The sequence below is a fragment of the Phacochoerus africanus genome, chromosome 1, assembly GCF_016906955.1.
Source record: "Phacochoerus africanus isolate WHEZ1 chromosome 1, ROS_Pafr_v1, whole genome shotgun sequence".
NCBI classification, from domain to species: Eukaryota; Metazoa; Chordata; class Mammalia; order Artiodactyla; family Suidae; genus Phacochoerus; species Phacochoerus africanus.
Window position 1 is genome coordinate 52,091,021 of NC_062544.1, and position 20,171 is coordinate 52,111,191.

At 40.4% G+C, this 20,171-nt stretch overlaps 1 protein-coding gene across 3 annotated transcripts; it reads left to right on the forward strand.

Moving 5' to 3' along the window:
- The first annotated feature begins 297 nt into the window (after positions 1–297).
- Positions 298–20,171, forward strand: HMGCS1 (3-hydroxy-3-methylglutaryl-CoA synthase 1). 3 transcript variants are annotated; one of them, XM_047765836.1, is made up of 11 exons: positions 298–443; positions 6,449–6,509; positions 10,659–11,116; positions 11,437–11,562; positions 12,242–12,406; positions 13,522–13,687; positions 14,785–14,955; positions 15,727–15,833; positions 16,726–16,851; positions 17,364–17,527; positions 18,416–20,171. In XM_047765836.1, the coding sequence occupies exons 3-11, from the start codon at positions 10,669–10,671 to the stop codon at positions 18,503–18,505; spliced, it is 1,563 nt and encodes a 520-aa protein (XP_047621792.1). In that variant the 5' UTR covers positions 298–443; positions 6,449–6,509; positions 10,659–10,668; the 3' UTR covers positions 18,506–20,171. The 3 variants fall into 3 exon arrangements, with proteins under 3 accessions (XP_047621792.1, XP_047621860.1, XP_047621713.1); XM_047765904.1 differs by having other exon boundaries at positions 373–497; XM_047765757.1 differs by lacking the exon at positions 298–443 and adding an exon at positions 1,134–1,348.

Consider the following 20,171-nt stretch of genomic DNA (forward strand, 5'->3'; position numbering starts at 1 on the left):
AAGGTTTCATTGGCCCGCATCTCTACTCACATGGCTCCAATTGGGTGGAGAACCTCTCACTCCGCTCCTGTTGGTTCTCGCCGTGTCTCGCCGCTCTGTCATTGGTAGGCCGGCTCTCGGGCCACCACACGTCACTCTCTCACCCCACTTCCTTGCCCTCTGGCTTTGTCCCCGCCCCTTCCCCCGCCCTTGAAGCCACGAGGGAAAATCCCGCCTCTAGTTTCCTTTGGATTGGTTGAAGCTGGGTTGGGGGACGGGCGCTGCCAGGCTACTCTGCCCGCCGCGATTGGCTGCTGGAGCCACTGTCCCACCTCCCACAGACTCCCGGCGGTGCCGGAGTCGGGTGGGTCGGCCGCTATAAAGCTGGTGGCAGAGGGGAAGCGCCGCGTACTCCCCCTCCGTTGGTCGTTATTTTTCCACGGCCACCGCCGGGTCACATTTGGGTGAGTGTCCCGCGCGGAGAAGGAGACTTGGGCTGCTGAGGCCCCGTGGGCACGGTGAGGGCTCCGCGGAGTCGGTATCCTTGACTAGGCCCGAAGGAGCTCTGGCTCCGTCCGGGTCAGGGCTGAGGCTAGACCTGGCCCGGGAGGATGGGGAGCCGTGAGCCGGGGCCGTGCGGGTCCCCCTCTGCCAGGTTGCTGAGGCCCACCGCGGCAGGTCCTAGGAGGGAACGGGGCCCACTGATGTGGGCAGGCGAGTCGCAGATGGTAGAGGGCGTTGAGGGCTAGGGTTCTGATGACAGTCATTCAGGAGCTGGAGGTGCCAGAGAAGTGGCTGTGACCGCCTTGAGAGGATGGGAGGGGGGCACATGAGGGGGACGAGAAAGGAGATGGGTTGCGGCGGGGCAGTGGGGGGGGGGGGGGGGCTCCTGGAGAGTTGGCCTAGGGTGGACACAGAAGCATGGGGAAGATCACACTTGGAGGCTTGTAGGTTGGCAGGGGGTGTGTCCTCCTGGCATATTTACCGAGAGGAAGTGAGCTGGGTAGCATTACTCCTTCTCTAGCTCAGGTGCGACAGGGCATCACTGCTTCGGCCTGTGCCTGCTTCAAATATAGCAGATTGCCGTCTGCCACGTTCTCGCCTACGTATTTTTAATGCCCATTAAAAACAAATAGGTTTCCTCTGTGTTTCTTGTCTTCCTCCTGCTAATGGCTTCAGGACTAGCCTGACTTGATAAGAAGTAATGGGGAGGCACCTACAGAGTGTTCACGCACAATAGGTTTTGACTTAAACCAAGGACATTTCAAAGCTCAGTATATGGAGTCTTTGAAAAATGTGTGTCCTGCCCTGACTGGTGGTAGAGAAAGGATTACTCTGACCCAGCCTGGAGGAAAGATGTGGACAACAGGTAAAGTGGGGCTGTCCCAGCTGGTCGTGTTTGCCCTAGGACCTTGGTTTTAGCGCTTCACAGGCTTCTTTGCTCACCTCAACTGAAGCTCTCCGCTCCCCACTCCCCACTCCCCACTCCCCATGCTCTTGCCAACGGGCTGCAGGATGATGTGTTCTGCCTGCTGCTAAGTAGCATTCGCTCTATTCCAGGGATGAATCATGAAAAACAATGGAAAAATAAATGACAAAATTAAGACAAATGGAAGTGCTTGTATAGTTAGCAGATTTTTCCTTCTGAGGTGGAGTTTGGACTTTTATTGCATAGATTTTTATTAGAAGGCAAACTGAAAGTCCTTAACCTGTATCGGTGCCAAATGGTTCTTTGTAGCTTGAGACGTCTAGGCAGTTTGTGTTCTTTATTTTTAAAAGTTCAGTTATTTTTGTGTGGATAAGGAGAGCAGGGATAATGGCGTATCTTATGGGAAAGGAGAAAGACTTTCTTTTCTGTGTCTAAACTTTGTTGGTCTAAGTTTGTAAATCTGCCCTTTAATCAGTTTCAGTTTAGTTTGGTTTAGTTAGTAATGCCAGTTCTCAGAAAGTATTTCCAGTGGGGAGAGTTAAATGGATATTGTGTTTGGGACCATAGAAGGCCACGTCATCTATTGGGCTAATTCTGGGCCTCATTTTTTATTTTTATATTTTTATTTTTCTTAAATATTCCTCTAAGGTGCTTTTACATCTTGTTTCTCTTAACTGTGGGATTGATTTTGAGATTTTTTTTTTGGCGGGGGGCACACTCTCGGTATAAGGAGGTTTCCAGGCTAGGAGTCTAATCGGAGCTATAGCCACTGGTCTACGCCACAGCCACAGCAACGCAGGATCCTTAACCCACTGAGCGAGGCCAGTTATCAAACTCCCATCCTCATGGGTACTAGGGGTTTATTAACTGCTGAGACATGACAGGAACTCCTTGAGATTTTTTGATTGAGATTTTAGATAACTTTTCTCACAGGAAATGCAGAACCCTGATATTGATGTGATGTGTGTTTCCTGGGTACCATAGCATTATTTAAAACAGGAATCCAGTGGAACTGAATGCCAGGAGATTCGTTGGGGTTGTGGATGGGACACTCAGTGGGTTATATATCATAATTGCTATTTAGATTCTTTTGGAAACAAATATAGCATCTTATAATTTTATGTTGGGTTATCAAACCAAATATCACAGACAAGTATGGTATTTTTGTTTCTCAAGAAGGTGGTATAGGGAGTTCCCGTCATGGCACAGTAGTTAACGAATCCGACTAGGAACCATGAGGTTGCGGGTTTGATCCCTGCCCTTGCTCAGTGGGTTAATGATCTGGAGTTGTCGTGAGCTGTAGTGTAGGTTGCAGATGCAGCTCAGTTCCCATGTTGCTGTGGCTCTGGCATAGGCCCCTAGCCTGGGAACCTCCATATGCAGTGGGAGCCGCCCTAGAAAAAGCAAAAAGACAAAAAAAAAAAAAGAAGGTGGTATAGATTAAAAACATGTTGCCCAATCTAGTGGGTGGGTATAGGACTCAATTTTTTTTTTAATTTTGGAGTCGCGAAAACTTTATAGATGGACTCAATTAATCCATTCAACCAAATGCTTGGCTTGTGGTGATACCCACTTACTGTCTGTTAACTGGGTATAGTAAGAGCAGTAGAGGAGAAGCTAAGCTTTCAAAGCTGACAGCCTTCATCTTTGCAGAGTCTGTGGTTGGGGATGTGTGTGTGTGTGGGAATGATTTTACACAGATGTTCTCTTCAGGTTCCATTTGAACTTAAATTTTTCAGGGAACAGTCGAAACAGACATTTGCTGTGAAAAGCAGCAGTAGAAAGCCAGTTTTCTTAAACTTTTGGACACGATTTGGTGCTGCAGCTCTTTTTTTTTTTTTTTTTTTTAGGGCTCCACCCATGGCATATGGAAGTTCTCACGCTAGGGGTTGATCTGAGCTGCAGCTGCCTGCCTATGGCCCCAGCCACAGCAACTCGGGTTCCCAGCCGCCTCTGCGATGCATACACCACAGCTCAGGTTAACGCTGGATCTTTAACCCACTGAGCAAGGCCCAGATCAAACCCAGCCCCTCATCGATACTAGTCGGGTTCGTTACCTCTGAGCCACAAAGGGAACTCTGGTGCTGCAGTTTGTCTTAAAGGTGAGAATGAAAAGAACAAGGGAGTTCAAAAGAATCAAAATACAGCCCTTCTCCCATAAGGAGTCTAAGAATCCAATATGGTTACAAAGATTGTTTTCCATTGAGAATAGCATATGAAATCATTGGTGTCAGTGTGAATGACATACCTGTAGGAGTGCAGGACTCTGATCAGAAAACCCTAGGAAACCTTTCTGGAAGAGGGAGCTTAGAACAGAACCTTGAAATATGAGTAGAATCTCTGATAAGCAGACCAGTAACTCTGAGGGTAGGCAGGAATGCCCGTGTTTTTTCCTTAAGAGAACGAGGCTAGAGTTGGGCAAGGCTTTTCTTAGAGTTTTGCTTGCTTGCTCCTTAGGAGGAAACGTTTCCAGCTCATTTTCAATTAAAAAGGTTTCTCGGATTTCTCTCCTGTAAGAGTGAAAAAGATCAGCAGTAACTGCCTAAGGTTTATCATGTACTAGAATGTGTACTGGATGAATTTCTCCCACTATTTATTGAATCAAGGCTGAGGAGAGAGGAGGAATTCAGAACACTGAACGAACTCCAGGAGAAAGTTGGTTGGGCTACGCAGTCTCAACATTCGGTTTTTCAGCTCAGGAATCTCCAAATGTGCTTTATGGTAACCTGCCCAGCCCAGCTGTTTGTGATTTTCACTTGCTCTGAAAAGACCCCCGTCTGTTAGAAATAAGCTAATGACCTGCCTGAGACTTGGTCAGGATAGCGAACTCTTCAAGCAATTACAGAAGAGAATGGAAAGCCTAATCCTTTTCTGATTGATTCTGCCCCAAAGTGGCACTTATTGCCTCCATTTCCTTTCCTGAACTCTAGGCGTTTTTCCTGAGACCTTAAGTAGCGTGGAAGTTCTCTGTGAATCTTCTTTTTTTTGCTTCGCTTTCTTTTGTGCACTGGAGTTCTCTCTCTCTCTTTCCACCCCTCCTCCCTGCTCCCCCTTTCTCTGTGCCTTCCCACCTAACCTCCCTCCCCAATTTTAGATAATAAAAATTGAAAGAGGGAATTTTGGCAGTTCATGAGAAATTTCCTTGATGAAAATAGTGCCAAATACATATACATACATGGTTTCAGGAAGAAATATTACTAAGTTATTCAAATAGTCTCAACATTTAAGAGAAGAAGGAATCAAGTTTTTCCCACCAGTGAGAACTGGTCCTCACAGAATGTTTAATTTGTAGCTTACAAAAGCATAATTTGAGATAATCAACCACAAAAAAAGTTATTTTCTCAGCATATATACATCATCCTGTAATCAAAGAGATTTTTGAATATAGTAGTCTTATCTTTTTCCATAAAACTCAGGATTGATTAATGGCAGGGGAGTAAACCTAATGAAGTAAAAGGAATTAAATCTATAAGCTCTTAAATGATCTAATTGTGAAAAAGAAATAAAGCTTTACCAAGTAGCATCTAAGAGTAGTCTCCAGTTAATCAGGCAAGGGCAGATGCTGTATTTGCCAACAATTAAATAGAGAGCAAAAGTAATTGTGCTTGAGTTAAACAGGCACTGTTGTCTCAGGTAACAGCCTTTCAGAACAGATAGACTGAGGAAAATGCTCCAAAGTCACCTTCCATTTTGTCTCCACATAATATAAAAGATGATAAAGCATAAGGCTCCTTGGTCTTAATATCTAATACCTTTTTTTTTTGGTCTGTTGGACTTTTTAGGGCCGCACCTGCAGCATATGGAGGTTCCCAGGCTAGGGGTCTAATCGGAGCTGTAGCCACCAGCCTATGCCAGAGCCATAGCAACGCCAGATCTGAGCCACGTCTGCAACCTACACCACAGCTCACAGCAATGCCGGATCCTGAACCCACTGAGCAGGGCCAAGGATCGAACCCACAACCTCATGATTCCTAGTCGGATTTGTTTCCACTGTGCCATGACAGGAACGCCAAAATACCTATTTTTTTTTTTGTCTTTTGTCTTTTTTGTTGTTGTTGTTGTTGTTGCTATTTCTTGGGCCGCTCCCGAGGCATATGGAGGTTCCCAGGCTAGGGGTTGAATCGGAGCTGTAGCCACCGGCCTACGCCAGAGCCACAGCAACTCGGGATCCGAGCCGCGTCTGCAACCTACACCACAGCTCACGGCAACGCCGGATCGTTAACCCACTGAGCAAGGCCAGGGACCGAACCCGCAACCTCATGGTTCCTAGTCGGATTCGCCAACCACTGAGCCACGACGGGAACTCCCAAAATACCTATTTTTTTAAACACAGGAACTAAGAGGAGAATCACTTTCTAAAAGGTTGGTGCGGGTGAAAATGACCATGTTAAAAACTAGGACATAAGATTAAATACATGAAGATAATCAGGTCTTGCTAGAAAAATACGCATTTTGTTTGAAAATTTCTAAATATTAGGATAGTGTCTTGGTGCCTTATATTACAAAGCATTATTCACATATTTTGTCTTCTCAGCTATCCTTCACAATGAACAGGGAGAGCAGGTATTAGCTCCATTTTACAGATGAGGAAATTAAAATTCAAAGGGGCACAAATTGTTGTCAAAGCCACAAGTTCCTAAGTGCAGAGCAAGCTCTGAATGTATGTCTCTACTCCAGAAATTTGTTAGCCTAATACAGCTTATTTATATTCCTTTCCTCAATTATTGAAAACCTTAATTTAGTAAAGAAGATTACAACTATCCTAGCATCAAACTCAGTTTAAAACATAAATCACTGATATGAACTACTTAGGGCAGTTCATTACCAAGACTGAACAAGACTGTAAAAGCTAATAAAATAAGGGGAAAAAAGCTTTATCAACTTTAGGTACCATTTTTTTCTAAGCAAAGTCAAATTCTGTTCTACATAATGTAATTGGACAAGGAAATGTTTTTTTTAACTCACTTTGAATTGGAGTCATGATTTGAAATTGTGTGGTGATTTATGCCTTTTTAAAAGGTTCTTATTTGTAATTCCTAGTGCCTGGAGGAGGAAACAGAGTGACAGACCTGGAGACTGCAGTTCTTTATCCCTCACACAGGTATGTCATCTTGTCATGCTGCTAAAGGAAAGAGTCCCTCTCTATTGGAAGGGGGAAATTTAATTTTTATCCTAGGGCAAATAACCATTTGTGTGTGCCACACATTCTTAAAACCCATTACAGGGTTATACCTCATCTTTAAATATTAGTTAATGCCATAATGCTTCAGGAGATTATCTAATTTTGTATTGTTAGACTAATGTTTAAAAATCTAGAAGCTAATTTTTAAAATTATTGTGTACTCATAGGAGAAAAAAAGTCTAGATAATAAAATGTAACCATATAAAGTGCTTAATCAGAAACAATCACAGGTAAGCATATGTGCCAATAGTGCTTTTTGAATTACAGCCTCAAAAAATACCCATCTGGTCTATGGATCAGTGTTCACAATTATGTGTGATTGGACAATAGTTACATGTGTTTGAACCAGTAATCTAATTATTTGTAGATATTGCTTTCTTCTATTAACATGGAGCTCCTCTCTTATGATTCTGCTTTTTTTATGCTTCAATTTTATGATTCTTTGTGGTTTTTACTGATTTTAGATTAGAGAGCTAGTAGGATTTCATTTATTCAGGATTCAGCTTCTACCATGTGCCAAGCACTGGGCTGTGTACTAAGGACACCCAGATAAACAAGGTACAGTTTTTGCTTTCAGAAGCTCCTTGTCTAGTGCAGGGAGGCTGACTTTAAATAATAGAGAAGAAACTTGGAATAGTTTTAACTAGCCTCTTACCAAAGGTCATATGTGTATTTTAGAAAGGTTAGCCTAGGACAGAGGAGAGATGGAGGCAGAGAGCTTAGGAGGCTGGCATCCCAATCCTAGGGACTGATGCCAAAATCCCTTGCTGACACAGCCAGGAGGAGCTAGGTCAGGGCTGCCCTCACATCAGCATCCTTGGCTGATTTCTTTGCTTTTTTTCTTTTCCTTTTCAGTTGTTTTTCACAGATTTAAAAAATTCACAGGGGATCATATTGGTCCCTTTTGTGTCCTAGGCAGGAAGCATTCAGAAATTGTTAATGAGGTTTCCATATTATCTTGCTTTGCCAACTCTGGAAATAGGACCTGGAACTCCTTTTGTCCACCAGAGGTGGTAAGCATTCACTTTAGGAGAGTAGACTGGAGTCTTCTGTTGGTACTTGCTGGAAGATAGCTTTGGAAGGTTTCCAGAGTTCTGTAGTAAAAATGTACTTTCTCCTTTTTTTTTTTTTGGCTTTCCCCACAGCATGTGGAAGTTTCTGGGCCAGGGATCGAACCTGCACCATAGCAGTGACCTCCCGAGCCACTGTGGTGGCAACACTGGATCCTTATCCCTCTGTACCACATAAGAACGCTTCTCCTTTTTAAAGATGAAATCTTTTTTTTTGGAAATACTGCATCTCCATTATCCTGCTTAGACCCTCAGTAAGGAATCCACTTTATATTGCAAATCAGGATATGTGTGAATAATTGAAACAAAATTTTCATGAAAAAATTCTTATATTAACCATGTGTCATGCAATAGAATATTTTCTATTCTTTTTCTTTCTTTTCTTTTCTTTTTTTTTTAAGGGCCACACCCATGCCACATGGAAATTCCCAGGCTAGGAAGTCTAGTGAGAGCCACAGCCACAGCAACACCAGATCTGAGCTGGATCTTTGACCTCCACTGCAGCTTGTATCAATGCTGGGTCCTTAACCCATTGAGTAGGCCAGGGATCAAACATGCATCCTCATGGATACTAGTTGGGTTCTTAAGCCACTGAGCCACAATGGGAACTCCTCTATTCTTTTCTATTTTGTTTTTAAAAGGTGTTGTTTGCCATCCACCAAATTGATTCCAGAATTGGAAGAACACTGATCTGAATACGAATATGACCCTGTTATCGTTCAGAACTCTTTGGTGGCTTCTTCTTGTCTTCATGATGAAGTTGAAGCTTCCTAACATTAGCATACCAGAGCCTCTCTGACTTGACCCTTAACTAGTTCTCCTAACCTACTACTTGCCTGATATACTCATTGGACTCACATTTCACTTCAGTAAATGAGTGTAACTTTTCGTAGTTCCTTGTGGTAGGCCTTTGTTCATACCGTCCATCCTGTGACATCTTCTACCACCACCTGCTTCTGCAGAGCTTTACTGATTACTCCTACTCATTCCTAAGAATCAAGTCAGGCACCAGTAACCAGTTCTCTTCGCACTCTTTCCCCTGGCTGGGTTATGTCGTTCTCCATAACAGAATGTGACCATCTCTGTTGTTTCTCTCTTGTTTATTATTTTTTGTAGCTTACTATCCCACAAGATAGTGAATATTTGAAAGGGCAAGGATTATCTCCTATTAAACACATCCCAGATGTTTTGGCATGTAACACGTTGTCATTGTTTGGATGAATGAAAAAGATTCTTGTATTTAGAAGGAAGATTTAACTGGTACCCCTTAAAATCTTTAACTTAGGGTTTTTTTTTCTTTTTTTTCTTTTTTTTTTTTTGTCTTTTTAGGGCCACACCTGTGGCGTATGAAGGTTCCCAGGCTAGGTGTCCAATCAGAGCTACAACTGCTGGCCTATGCCACAACCATAGCAATGCCATCATCTGAGCCATGTCTGTGACCTGTACCACTGCTCACGGCATCCTGATCTTTAACCCACTGAGCAAGGCCAGGGATCCAACCCGTGTCCTCATTGATACTAATCGGATTCATTAACCACTGAGCAAAGATGGGAACTCCTAACTTAGGTTTTGTGATTATATTTCTAGGTGTTTATTTTTCAGATTTTAATATACTTATATCTTGATAACTTGTGGGCTAAGGGTAGATTCCATGATTTAAGGACAGCTTCTCTGCCTAAGATATTTTCTCAGGATTTCAATGATTAACAATTTACTATGGCAATAGTCTGTAATTTCATTATCCCTAATATGACACCTTAGTGTGCAGAGCGGGAGAGGACAAATGACCTAAGTACAGGATTTCCCTTTTGTTGGCAGCAGCAGTGGGAGTGAGGCTCTGACTCTGGCTCAGCAGCATAGGTACTGGGACTGGGAGCTCCAGGAGCCTCAATGGGTGTCCCCCCTTTTGTTCCTCTAGCCAGGCCAACAAGTCTGTAGCCATATCCCTGTATTAAATTCTCCCCTCTTAGAAATATCTAAAATAATTTCTTTTTCTGATTGATACAGCCTCTAAAGAAATTAAGCTCTGATAGATTATGTGACTTGCCCATAGGCACAGAGCAAGTCTTGAGTGGCTAACACATTTTTTTGTTGTTGTTGATGGTAAATTAATGTAGATAATACTGAAAGCTTATAGTGTGGCAGCAGTCCAACTTTTTTAGTGCCCCTTTTAAAAAAGAAGGGGTGGTTTTAAGATGTGTTGGCTAAGATGCCACACAGATAACATGTGGACTACCAGTTTTTTTAATTTTTTTTTTTTTTTCTGATTTAGAATCTAAGTTATATCTTGTGGCTTTGTGATCATTTATTGCCTATACACTAGCTGTAGAAAGTACAGAAAATATTGGTGTTTGACCCTGTTATGGGTCTAGGAGCTTGTCTTTGCTTAAAATTTCAACCATTTGGGTACTGAGTGAGGGGTTCATTGGATGGCTGGGATTGTATCTTGTATAGATTGCCTTTGTGGACTTAAAAAAGTGTGGCTTTTCTACTTACTAGGATTGTTTAGATCAATAAAGAATGCAATATTGTTTGATCTAACAGTCCCACAAAGTCAGTAGCTGTGAATAATAAATATACCTATGATAAATGAATGAATGACTTATTTAAACTTTTTGAGTGGCCAGGAATAGATCAGGTATTTGAATTCTGATTTGTGGATCATATTATTAAATTGTCAAGGTATTTTATAATTCTTCACAACATAGAAGACTCGATTTTTTTTTAATCTCTAATAATATTTCAAATCTAAGCCTACATAGTTTTATTTAAAAGTGCAAGCCTTTCTAAAAGATAACTTAAAATAATACTCCATTCATACTATAATTGCTACTTCCACGTATTAAAATTGACTACCCTAAGTAAAATATGCTAAACTTGGAAATTAAATTTATATTTTAGGTAATAATAAACTCTCAATGTTGTTTCTCAAGTTTGAATTTGACAGTCTGCAACCTATAATCTAAAACAGTGTTTTATTCTGTTTTTCTTTCTAAAGTTTTTTCACCATGCCTGGGTCACTTCCTTTGAACGCAGAAGCCTGCTGGCCAAAAGATGTGGGAATTGTTGCCCTTGAGATCTATTTTCCTTCTCAATATGTTGATCAAGCAGAGTTAGAAAAATACGACGGTGTAGATGCTGGAAGGTATACTATTGGCTTGGGCCAGGCCAAGATGGGCTTCTGCACAGACAGAGAAGATATCAACTCTCTTTGCATGACTGTGGTCCAGAATCTTATGGAGAGAAATAGCCTTTCTTATGATTGCATTGGGCGGCTAGAAGTTGGAACAGAGACAATCATCGACAAATCAAAGTCAGTGAAGACTAATCTGATGCAGCTCTTTGAGGAGTCTGGGAATACAGATATAGAAGGAATAGACACAATTAATGCATGCTATGGAGGCACAGCTGCTGTCTTCAATGCTGTTAACTGGATTGAGTCCAGCTCTTGGGATGGTATGTTACATGTTATTCCAATGAAACTCTCCTTGAGGACGAATAGGCCCAAATGACCTTTTAATTAATGCTACATACAAACTTACCAGTTGTGCTTGTTTGAACATGTTTAGAAAGATAGCTATGACTTTCAACTTGTCTGAATTATGAATTGGTTATCATGTAAGACAAAATCGTCTTTTAAAATTTAGTCGAATTTTTTTTTTTTCCACCAAAGATTGGGAAAGGATATTCTGGAAAAATAGAACAGATGCAGTTTATATGTATGATATTTAGAGTGCTGATCACCTTCTTGTATAGTAACAAAAACTATTTTTCAGGACGGTATGCCCTGGTAGTTGCAGGGGATATTGCTGTATATGCCGCTGGAAATGCTAGACCTACAGGTGGAGTTGGAGCCATTGCTCTGCTAATTGGGCCAAATGCTCCTTTAATTTTTGAACGAGGTGAGTGTTTGGGAAAGTGTTTTTTTATTTGCACAATATACTGAGGAATTTTAAAATAAAACAAAAGATAGTGCTTGGTATTGATTAAATGCAGGCATTACCTGCTAAGTGCTTTAGGTGTTAACATATTCACTCTTCATAGCAATTGTAGAAGGTAAGGGATGTCACCCCCATTTTAACAGAGGAGTAAAATGGGTTTAAGTAATCACGAGAGAAGTAATTTGCTCATAGTTATACAGTCTCCCAGTTAGGTGTATGAAACTTGCATAAAAGTTGTATGTCAAGTGAGTCTTAGACCTGTATATGGATATTATTTTGTTTCAATTATATGTTGGTTTCACCTTGTGATTTTTATTCTGCAAGTGGTGAGTTGACTAAATTTAAAGGAAGTTCCAGATAATGCAATACACTTACTAACATACATTAAGAAGCAGAAATACATGGGAGTTTCCTCTGTGGTGCAACGGGATCAGAAGTGTTTCTGGAGTGCTGGGTTGTGGGTTTGATCCCTGGCCCGGCAGAGTAGGATACGGATCCAGGGTTGCCACAGCTATGGCGTGGGTTGCAGCTGGGATTCGGATCTGATCCCTGGTCTGGGAACTCCATATGCCTTGGGGGCCAAGAAAGAAAAAAAAAAAGCAGCAGAAATACATGGATACCTTCCTTTTTGTTCTAATAGGACTTCGTGGGACACATATGCAGCATGCCTATGACTTTTACAAGCCTGATATGCTTTCTGAATATCCCATAGTAGATGGAAAACTGTCCATAGAATGCTATCTCAGTGCATTAGATCGCTGCTATTCTGTCTACCGCAAGAAGATCCATGCCCGGTGGCAAAAAGGTGGGCTTTATCTATTTTCCTTGGTTTTGGTAACTGTTGAGGGCAGTGTAATGTGCACACTGCTTCGTGGGCATCTTTCATTAGTGGGCTTTAACCATTTCTTCCTCACACACCAAATAGCATAGTTTTCCCACAGTTTCTGGGAATGTGTGGAAATTTAATAGAACGAGTAAGCTTTGCAAATGAAGTATATCTGTAAAAACACTTGGGGTGACTTGCCTCCAGTAAGAAAATCAAAAACAGGATAAAAGAAAGTAACTTGGATTTTGTTCATATTCTGAGAGAGGTATTTTCACAAAGTTTTAGTTTGCAGCTGTGATCCAGGGAAAACTCTAATGAAAAGAATTACCAAAGTGATCCCCCTCCCTACATGGTCTTATTGCACTTGACCTTGTGAATTCATACTTGCTTTTTTGGTGTCATCATCAATCTCTATCCTTAACCCTGAGAAAGTTCTTGAGGTACCAAAAAGGACAGGATTTAATGCTATTAAAACACACAGTATCATATAAAGTGTGCTTTTTCTATATTCCAACTTTGTGGAGATGGCGAGAGAGGGTTAAAAATAACATTCGTTAACAGGTATTAGGAAACACACTGGTCTGGATAAGAAGCATGCCTGTGTATGTAAAACATCACACTGTTTAACAGCATTTAACAGTACAGTGATTTTCTAACTTTTTATTAGGACCCACAGTAAGAAGAATACTTTATGTTGTATGTGCAGTTAAACTGAAACTAAAATGTCATGAAATTTCCTGCCCATGCTGTGGATTATGCTATTTTTCTATTTTATTCTGTTTCATTTTAAAAAGTCCTCTTAATTTATTAAGATTAAAAAAAAATACTGACCCTGACCTACTAAATTGATGACACAACCCAACCCACCAATGGGTTGAGACACTTAAGTTTGAAAACCAGTAATGTAGTAGTGTATATTCTATCTCTGGATGTCTTTTTGATAAGCATTTTAAACCACAGAGAATATTTCATTATGCAGTGAATTTATGGTTGCTGCTTAAGGGTATAAAAACATCCCAGCACTGTTGTAAAATCAAACTTCTGAAGTTAGGGCTGTGAATGAATTTCATCATTTCTTTGGATTTCTTTTTCAGAGGGAAATGATAAAGATTTCACCTTGAATGATTTTGGTTTCATGGTTTTCCACTCACCCTATTGTAAACTGGTTCAGAAATCTCTAGCTCGGATGTTGCTGAATGACTTCCTTAATGACCAGAACAGAGATAAAAATAGTATTTATAGTGGCCTGGAGGCCTTTGGGTAAGAGGAGTTATGATTTTTTTCCTTCTATGTGAGAGTATTTTTTATATCTGTTAAACCACTATTTGTACAGAGAGGAAACTTTTTTTTTGTCTTCTCATCTTTTCAGGGCTGCACCTGCGGCATATGGAGGTTCCCAGGCTAGGGGTCCATTCGGAGCTGTAGCTGCCAACCTACACCTCAGCCACAGCAACACAGGATCTGAGCCAGGTCTGCAATCTACGCCACAGCTCAAGGCAGCACTGGATCCTAACCCACTGAGTGATGCCACCGATTGAACCTGAGTCCTCATGGATGCTAGTCAGGTTTGTTAACCACTGAGCCGCTACAGGAACTCCAAGAGAGGAAAATTTTTAAGAATCAAAAGAAGTCATCTTGTCTAACCTATTTATGTCATCAGTGAAGAAGCTGAGTCCCAGAGAGGTGGTAGGTCCTCTTACCTACATGAATTTCATCATTTCTACTCAGCTTTTCTGATTTCCTCCTTTTTGATCTTTACTGTTGTCACCATGAAAATACAGCCCCACAGGTATCTACAGTTATACCACAGCCTCTTGACTCTTCTCCCTGCCTCTCCAGATCTCCTGTGCCCATATCCATCCTGCACACATGGACACCACTGAAGTCTGCTTTCATACCCTGTCCACATTTCCCCCACTTTTAGAGCTTCCTAGCATCTCTGTCTGTTCAGCTCATACTGTTTCTCCTCTCTTGTGTCCCTTCTCCATCTGATAAAATTCTAGTCACTTTTTTAAGACTTGGCTCCTGTAATACCACGGCTTTTCTAACTAAATAGACAATATTGTGGACGTGAAATAGTATATTCAGTTTGGGGATGACAAATCTTTAGAAAGTTTTTAGCCCATTAAAATCAAGTTGTCTTAACTTGATTATAAAAAAAACTTTAAGAAAAAGGACCATATGTATACAGCTGTTTTATCTTCCCTAGCGATTAGCATGCTGCTCCTTGGCTTTTAATAAATGGGAAAATAGTCATACATCCTTATGATTAGAATATGAGTTAGGTCCACTAAGTAGTAGTATAAAAAATGTCATCTTTGAACACTGTAAGATTACCTTTGTTCTAAATCTTTCAGGGATGTTAAATTAGAAGATACCTACTTTGATAGAGACGTGGAAAAGGCATTTATGAAGGCTAGTTCAGAACTCTTTAATCAGAAAACAAAGGCATCTTTGCTTGTGTCAAATCAAAATGGAAACATGTACACATCTTCATTGTACGGCTGCCTTGCATCTGTTCTTGCACAGTAAGTATACATTTCAGCTGTCTCACTCCCCTTTGGGGTTGTTAGATTTCTAGGACCGATTCTGGTGTTGGGCATGTTGGTGGTAGGTTGCAGAATGATGTTTTATTTCCAGGCTCTCCAGCACATTGTCCATCGATGTGAAGAAGATATGGGATGAGGCTACACACATCATTCCAGAGTTTATAATTTCACACCAGCTTTCCCAGCTACTGTTCTCATGGTCTAATTATTCTTGACCTATAGCTGAACCACCAGTTGACAGAGTAACTCATTTTAGGGCATAATAACTTTCAAAAACCCCATCATTCCCAAAGAGGTGCAGACTCTTTCAGTCTACTTACTGAAATGGGGAAGCTTCAGGTTAGCTCCTTAGGCTTAGGATGAATTTTATTCTAACTTGTGGTGTTCCATACATTGTAGTTCAGGTAAACTTTTTTTTTTTTGTCTTTTGTCTTTTGTTGTTGTTATTGTTGTTGTTGTTGTTGTTGCTATTTCTTGGGCCGCTCCCACGGCATATGGAGGTTCCCAGGCTAGGGGTTGAATCAGAGCTGTAGCCATCGGCTATGCCAGAGCCACAGCAACGCGGGATCCGAGCCGCGTCTGCAACCTACACCACAGCTCACGGCAACGCCGGATCGTTAACCCACTGAGCAAGGGCAGGGACCGAACCCGCAACCTCATGGTTCCTAGTCGGATTCGTTAACCACTGCGCCACGACGGGAACTCCAGGATCAGGTAAACTTTTTAATAGCTTTTCCCCCTCCTATACAGGTACTCACCTCAGCAGCTGGCAGGAAAGAGAATTGGCATGTTCTCTTATGGTTCTGGTTTGGCTGCCACTCTGTACTCCCTCAAAGTTACACAAGATGCCACACCAGGTAAGTGCTGAGTCCTTCAACAAGAATTGAGGACCTACTGTGGGAAAGTTTTGATTTAGCAGGCTTTTCAAGTAAGTGCTCAAATCTGTCCTATAGATCATTATGACATTTTAATCTTCACTACTTCTTTCAACATACTCTCTAAAAATATGCCTTAACTAAGTAAAGGGCAGGATTATGTCTGAGTCAGGATATCTTCTCTCCTTTTAAACTTTTTTTTTTTAATTAATGATATAGTGTTTGACTTTTCCTTCTTTGGCAAGTAATTTTATTTTATCTTTTATCTCATTTTTTAAGCATATGTAGCCAGAGGATGTAGGAAAGGAAAGGGAAGTTTATTTAGTGTAGGCAGCCTTTTGATCTTCACACTAATGACTAATTCTGATCATATGAATGAATAATACCAAGTCCTTGGCCCAGGAACAAGGTGGCCAAAAAAGGAAAAAAAAAAAAAAAATCCAAGTCATTTCTTGTTGGTTTGGTGGTTTTCTAAGTTATCAAATGTTTATAGGAATATGGTCTTAGCTGTATGTATTTAAGGACACTTATGTGCCTTCCCTGAGCAGAAAGGAGCAAAAATATGGAGAAAACTGACAGAAGATGTGGCATTACTCTAAAATTGTATAATGGGTTGATTATAGACAAGTTATTTACAGTTCCAAATCCTACCTATCTCCTGAATTCTCTACTGACTGATAATGAACAAATGTCTAGGCAGAGATCATGAGAAACTGTGCCAAATAGATAACACTATCTTTTAGCTAAACAATAGCCAGTAGTTCTAAAAGAAATGAAAAAAAAAAAAATTTTTTTTCTGCTTGGCAACATTTTGTTCAGGCTTTGGGGCATGCTAGTTTTAGTCTTTTAATATTGGAATTATTTGCTCTTTTAGGATCTGCTCTTGATAAAATAATAGCAAGTTTATGTGATCTAAAATCAAGGCTTGACTCAAGAACTTGTGTGGCACCAGATGTCTTTACTGAAAACATGAAGCTCCGAGAAGACACTCATCACTTGGGTAAAAATATTAAATTATTAATATACCCGCGAATGCCTATTGGAGAGCTCTAATAACATTAAACATGTTATGTATAAGATAAGGATGTCTTGGAGTTCCCGTCGTGGCTCAGTGAAAACAAATCTGACTAGCATCCATGAGATGCGGGTTCGATCTCTGGCCTCCCTTAGTGGGTTAAAGGATTTGGCATTGCTGAGAGTTGTGGTGTAGGACACAGATGCGGCTCAGATCTGGTTTTGCCGTGGCTGTGGTGTAGGGCGATGGCTACAGCTCCTGATTCGACCCCTAGCCTGGGAACCTCCATATGCTACAGGTGCAGTCCTAAAAAGATAAAAAAAAAAAAAAAGGATAAAAAATAAAAGATAAGGACATGCAGATACCTAGACTATGTTCAGTACATATTTGATGTTGGTAACAGTTGGAGGGAAATGTGCAGCTTCTTATCTTTAGATTCATTACCAGATGAGTTGTATGTTCTAATTAATTTTTCACATTCTCTGCCTTTCCTTTAGTCAATTACATTCCCCAGAGTTCAATAGATTCACTTTTTGAAGGAACATGGTACCTAGTTCGAGTGGATGAAAAGCACAGAAGAACTTATGCTCGGCGCCCCTCCCGAAATGAGAGCACTTTGGATGAAGGAGTAGAACTTGTCCATTCAAGCACAGCCACCGAGGTAAATAAAGCTCATTGTCTTGGTCTTGGTCTTTGACAGTGTAAGAGGTTTCCATCCCCAGACCTCAGGGTTTAGGGCACCTAACTGAGATTTAGCAACTCAAGGGAATGTCAGTAAAGCAGGGCTCTGGGACTGAATTGGGCTATGCCATTTTCCACTTGTATAAAATGGATTGGCACTTAAATTATTAGTGTTTTTAAAGTGCACTGTAAATACTTAGTTTTATTAACAATACCAAAATTTAAAGGAAGACTGATTTTTCTAGAAGGCTCATCTGTATGTCTTGGTGAGAGAAGAAGTAAGGCAGGGTGTTGAGCCCGTCACACCTCGTCTCAGGCCATTGTCCAATCTGTCTCCAAATTGTCAAGAAGGAACAGTTATAGCTATGATTTAAAATCTTATGTGCTAGAAACTTTTTATATTTTCTAATTTAATCCTTAGAAAAACCCACCTTGAGGTAAATGACACTGTGCCCATTTCAGAGATGAGGCTGAAAGAAGTTAATGACTTGGCCAAGATCATAGCCAGGCTTCAAACTGAGGACTTTAAAACCTTTAAGTTATTTATCTACTCATCACAAATTTACTGAATGCACAGTCTTGTTCCTTGAGGTAGTGAGTCATACCACAAGTGTCTGAGTTGTAAATGTAGGATGTAACAAGTCAAATACTGATATGGAGGATCTCTGTGGCCTTCCTCTCTCTTGCTACTTGGATAATTGTATAATAAAGGTAAAGAATGGATATTTAATTCCCTCCATGAAAAGTTATATGGATAATATTTAGCATAAACCTCTCCAGAGTTCGCCATATCAGTTTTTCTATTAGAACTTTAATTAGCACTTAAAAAAAAAAAAAAGAGGCAACAACTTTTTTCTTTTGATTTTAGCATATTCCAAGTCCTGCTAAGAAAGTGCCAAGACTCCCTGCAACAGCTGCAGAACCTGAAGTAGCTGTCATCAGTAATGGGGAGCATTAAGATACTTCTATGAGATGGAAGACTTCAGTGTGGGGTGGGATGGTGGGTATGAATGGGAACGGTTGGGGGAATGTGATGTCTGGGGACAATTTTAAAGAATTACATGTTGCTAAATTTTTATGTGACTGACATGGAGCCTAGAAAACTATCGTGTTCTTGGGAGAGTCTTCTTTGCTCAGTTTGCTAACATGCTTCCTGTTGTGGTCTAGCCAATGCTTAATGTACTCGAAATGATGTTAAGGGCTCTGTAAAACTTTATACCTCTCTGGCCATTTGTATGCATGAAGCTTAGTTTTTAAATGTGGTGTGTGATGAATCGTGTGCTTCTGGTGAAGAAAGCAGAGGTACTAGTCTCCAATTTTAATTTTTTTAAACATGTAAGAATTTTGTACTTTGAACAAACAAGATTACTGAAAGTTCCTATGGTTTTTGAAACAAGTTTCTAGTTTAGGGATTGTGGTCTTAATGTGATATCTACAAACTCTGTTTGAAAATGGCAAGACAAACATACTCTTTTTCTAGAATTTATAATTCCTGAAGAAGGAGAAGAGTTGGGACGGTAACACTGGTTCTAGAAACTGTTGCTGTAAATCCAGGCCAGCAGTGATGAGTTATTGTAATGATCTCTGTGAACAGAGAGATGCTAGCAGCAAGCAGATGTCTGGTACAGCTATGGATGTAGCCCCAGGTCTGCTCCTGACTCAGTTCAAGGTGTATTTTGCTGAACAACTTTGAGATATTATTGGAGCTGTGTATGAGAAAGTTTGTGGTTGCAATCCTTTGCACCTTATTTTGAAGAATAAATACAACTCTTTTTTTCTGGCTGTCTTTTAAAAATTTAAAAGAAAAGGAAGGATAGGGGCCAGGCATTATTAGGTTACTTCTGATGCTTCGGTGTTATAAATGCAACTTAAAGACTGACAACCTAAATTCATGTCCTAAGTATTCTTTTCCGTTTTTGTTTTTGTATTGTTCAATGACAATTAAAAGGTACAACCCAAGTTTTTACATAGTATGAGCAGCCAAAAAGTATTCCATTTCTCAAGGCCTGGAAGTAGATTTCCACCTTAAAAAAAATAAATAAATAAAAACTATCACATGGGGTGAATAGGAAGACTGGTTAGACAGTCTTGTAGTTCTTTTTGGTGCTGACCTATGACATGAGCCTTACAGATTGTAAACTAGAGATAGCTGGAACTAATGTACAGAACTAAATTTTTAAAACTTATTTGCCATTAAATTCTGTGAAGTTTCAGTTAACTTAAAATAAACTTACACACATATGAAATGTAATGTTTCAGACTGCAAAGTAATATGTAATGTAGTGTTTGTAAAATACTCTTTGTCTGATATTAACTAGTGGTATTTCAATTTGTACAGTTATAATTTGTTAAAATGACTTCATTTTAACATCCACTGATATAGATTAATAATATAAATTCAGATTTAAAGATTGATGGGGAAATGGTGCATGTAATACTTTTGCAAGTATTGGGAGTTCGGTATGTTTTGAAGAGAGTAATTTAACTTTTGAGTGTCAGGAAATGGGTTTTCTCAAAGCCCATTGCCGGCAATGGGCAAGCCTAGTAGTACTGGCACAGAGCATTTAACTCTACACCTTATTAACAGTGAGGTGAATAACTTTGAATAAAGTTTTAGAGAAATA

Excerpts from the sequence above, each read along its gene's own strand:
- HMGCS1 (XM_047765757.1), top strand. The coding sequence starts at position 1,258 with ATGGAGTCTTTGAAAAATGTGTGTCCTGCCCTGACTGGTGGTAGAGAA. Across the intron at positions 11,563-12,241 it reads TCCTTTAATTTTTGAACGAG|GACTTCGTGGGACACATATG; the intron begins GTGAGTGTTTGG and ends TTGTTCTAATAG. Across the intron at positions 12,407-13,521 it reads CCATGCCCGGTGGCAAAAAG|AGGGAAATGATAAAGATTTC; the intron begins GTGGGCTTTATC and ends TTTCTTTTTCAG.